Genomic DNA, 4018 nt, shown 5'->3' with positions numbered 1-4018 from the left:
TATTATTTTAATACTAGAACATTTGCGTTCAAGATTTTGCCACTCAAAATAAGCATAACACTTAATCCTTCCCAAAATATGAATTTATGCCTTCCCATGCTCATTACTACAAGGTATAATTTATTTTGCGCCATTATAAGTTATCCCTTATTGCATTACTCAAGATTTGCATAGAAGATAGGTAAAGATAGAAAATGCTTCTAATACTTGTTTTGCTTATTAAGTCTACGACTAAATAAAGATACCATCAGAAGCAATCACACAACAATTACTTTAAATGCAACAATTTTTTTAAAAAGGAGAGGTGATAATACTGGTTGTTTATGACATCAGGCAAGTCTTCTAAACACTTTAAACCAGTAGTAATTGTAACACTATATTGAGAGAAGGGCATAAATAAGCCCAAAAACAGATATAAAAAGGAGCTTGTACAAAAAGAGCAGTCTTAATTAACCTTAAATTTAATGTCCCTGTGTGATTAATTGAGTATGCCTAAAAATTAGCGGCCTAAAATTATGCCAGCTAAACACAGCACATCATATGAAACAACATTTTTAGTATGATTAATTGAGTATGGTGCTGGAGGAGTCACTGTGTGAACAGCTGTTTTGCCTGCCTTCTTTGCACGAGACAAAGCCACATAAAGTTGTCAATGAGAAAGGCAAGGTCGCGGAAGATGTACCTTACTCGACTAAGTGTTTGGCCTTGCGATTTGTTGGTTGTCATAACAAAACTGAGTTTTAGAGGGAATTGTTTCCGTTCAAATTGGAAAGGATACCCTGCTGAATTTGAAGGCCTCAGATTAACCCTATGTATAAAATGGGACTGCCATTTATAATGGGCAACGGTTATTTCACACTTAATGACATTTGGAAAGAAATTTTTGCAATTGAGCCTTGTACCATTGCATAAACCTGAAGACGGAAGGATGTTCCTCAGCAAAATGACTGGACAATATTTTTCTTAAGAACAAGCTCATGAGGGCTCATTTCGCCAGGGCACAGCTTATCAGAAATTCTGTAGGATACACAGTGCACATGTCATCCAAAATTGTGTCAAAATTCTTGTACACAAAAGGATTGCCAGGAAAAGAGTCGATAAAAAATGTATTAATAGAATCGACATCATCATTTGTTGGAGTCAGAATAGCACGCTTAGTAAAAATCTCTGCGGTAAAACTATATGTGCCAATTTCAGGAAATGTGCTAGTTATAAGCTCTTTCACCAGATCTCCATCAACAGGTATGGACCGTACAATTTCTGAAGGCAACCGAACATAACTTGATTCTGTCTGCTGCAACTTTCCATTCCCCAAAGACAACAAAAAGGAGCAATAATCAGGATCTTCTCTGGCCCTGATGTTTTCAGTTAGCTTAAACTTTTTAAGTTTGGGCCATATATATGAACTAACAATGCTTATTTCAACCGCCTCTCGCTGTGTCTTTTGTGGTACTATTGGCAGAACCTGTTTAAAATCGCCACCAAACACCATGAGTTTGCCACCAAACAAAGACTTATTCTCGCACAAATCCTGCAGTAACAAGTCTAAGGATTCAATGTTTTCTTTTTTGACATCGAAGCTTCATCCCAAATAATTATAGTTGTTTCTCTAAGTAATGCAGCCAAACTACCTTGTTTTGGCACAGAACATGCCAATGATGCTTCAGAATCAATTGAAATTTTGAATCTAGAATGTGTTGTACGACCGGAGGGAATGTTTGCTGCTGCTATTCCAGATGTAGCTGTAGGCAGAACAATCTTCATCATAAGTCAGATTTCAGCATATAGAGCATTATATAAAAACATTTTTCTAGTACCACCAGGCCCATCTATGAAAAAGCACCTGGCTTGTTTTTATGGACATGCTGCATAATATCATCAAATCCAGCTTTTTGTGCTGAATTTAACTGTCTACGACAATGTAAACATTCTTTAGAAATAGGAGCATCTAAAGCATCTATAATGTCCTTGGTTCGCTTAAATTCAGAATCAGGTTCCTCATTCATGTTGTCTAATCCATATTCAGAAAGCGATTTACCAAGTGCTTCTAAATGGTGATCAACTGACCTCGCAGTCAACATCTGAACCTTAACCAAGTCAGTTGGAAATTCATGGCTGAAATCCTCAGACAGGGAGGAGTAAAATTTAGACCACAAAGTACAAGGATCACTTGGCTAAGCAAAAACAAGGAGGTGCAAAATGCCGCTGTAATGCATCAGGCATTTGTACCTCACACGCCTCTGCCATACATGGAGTTGGCAAATCATTTTCCTCTAATAAACCAAGCTTAACAGCTGCTTCTTGAAAACACTTGCACAAGATGCCATTGACAGTTCTGAGCGCTACAAATGATACAGGACTCCTAACATTCAGAAGTATTAACCGCAAGTAAAATTGCTCTCCTTCAGCTGGGAACACAAACGCCAAACGTCTAATTTGGTATTTATTCTAACACGTTGATTTCACTCTTTAGCAGATGCATCCCAAGTGTAGTGTTCACAGAATTCACTGTACAGGTAACCAGTTTTATCTAGAACAGCAGCATTCTTAGCAAAAAATTCAGTTAGCTGAGTTTGATGCCGCTTTGAATTTGCCACAACAGCATTTAATCGCTCATGTGAATGCAACTGAAGCGTTTGTTGGTTAGGTAGATGCACTTGAAGAAGTACAAGAGGATACATCTCAAAAAAATCAAATGCAAATAGTCGCCAAGCAGCCTCACATGGAGAAACCTATCTCCCTGACTGATATTGTTAAATCTCATCAACTGAATCACCTTTAGCAGGCACAACATTATACGAAATTTTGTCATGGTCCTTGTAGACATATTTGTACAAATACTTAACTACTTTAATTGTAGAACAGACATCTACATTAACATGACAGTCAAACAAAATAGAGAGGTAGGGATTATACGGAATGACCAATCTATTGTCAAGTTGAGCACCTTTGACCTTTAGCTTTTCACTAGTGTTTCGCCTACTATATGTAGGAAACCCTTCATCATTAGTCGTTATTTCTAGCGAATATTGCTTTGGGTAGCCATACTTACGCGATGATTTGTTGCCATCTTTACGCATACATGAACGGACCACAAGGCCCATGCATTATATGCCGAATCACTATCTTACACAGCAATGGATTGTCTAGTGGAGTAATTTCCGCACAAACGAACTTGTCATAGTCGGTTGGACATTTCACTATTGATTCACCTTTAAGAATAATAAGAAAATGTGCATGCGGCAAGCCTCACTTCTGGAACTCGATTACATAGATATGTGCAGCAACCTCACTGAAAATCATATTGTCATTATTTCTCTCTTAAGAGCCAATAGCTTAGCGTGAAAGATCCGAACCACTAAATCAGGGCGATCTTGAGCGGTTTCTCCAGGAGCCAATTCGTTTTTTTATTTCAAGCCAATTTGCATTTCAAGTGATTGTTATAAACAGATCTGGTTTCCCATATCGCTGCACCAAAGCCATTGCGTTTAAATACAGTTTTTTCATATCACGAGGCCCACCAATAAATGTCGGTGGCAAAATGACTTTTCTACCAACATTACAGGCAAGGGTTTCTCCATTGTCTACATAATCCAGAATACCTTGGTATAAATCAGCTCTTATACTGTCTTGATTGTTGCGGAAAAAGTCAAGGCGTGTGTTCTCAACCTTTACATACATATCAACTATGTGTTGTTGAAAATGTTGGGTTTCGTAGCGTCCAACGCTATGCGGAAGAGAATCCCGCCCAAGACCCGCTCACTTATTAAAACAACTAAACATGCAAACACATAATTAACAATATAAGAGAGAGAAAGAGAAAAGACATCCTTACCCTTGAAACGTGCTTCGCTCAATTCACGAGCTCTTACTTCAAAGCTCGAGCCACGCAAGTGCGATGGCCTCCTTCGGCTCGCACCCTCGACCCGACTCAAACGGCCTTAATACTGAAGGTTAATTAGTCGGGACTTGACCAAATAAAACTAGAGTATTACGAACTTAAAGGTTTTCTCACTAA

General features: G+C 38.3%; 1 protein-coding gene across 1 annotated transcript; it reads right to left on the bottom strand.

Moving 5' to 3' along the window:
- Positions 1–985: 985 nt before the first annotated feature.
- LOC110728479 lies at positions 986–3104 on the bottom strand. Its single transcript, XM_021908121.1, has 6 exons — positions 2777–3104; positions 2467–2656; positions 2230–2362; positions 1844–2174; positions 1654–1742; positions 986–1531 (listed from the first exon to the last, which is right to left on the bottom strand). The coding sequence occupies exons 1-6, from the start codon at positions 3102–3104 to the stop codon at positions 986–988; spliced, it is 1617 nt and encodes a 538-aa protein (XP_021763813.1).
- Between the last annotated feature and the right edge of the window lie 914 nt (positions 3105–4018).

The sequence above is a fragment of the Chenopodium quinoa genome, unplaced genomic scaffold (assembly GCF_001683475.1).
Source record: "Chenopodium quinoa cultivar QQ74 unplaced genomic scaffold, ASM168347v1, whole genome shotgun sequence".
NCBI classification, from domain to species: domain Eukaryota; kingdom Viridiplantae; phylum Streptophyta; class Magnoliopsida; order Caryophyllales; family Amaranthaceae; genus Chenopodium; species Chenopodium quinoa.
Note: the sequence above shows the minus strand (reverse complement) of the source record. Positions and strands in the feature narration are given on the sequence as shown.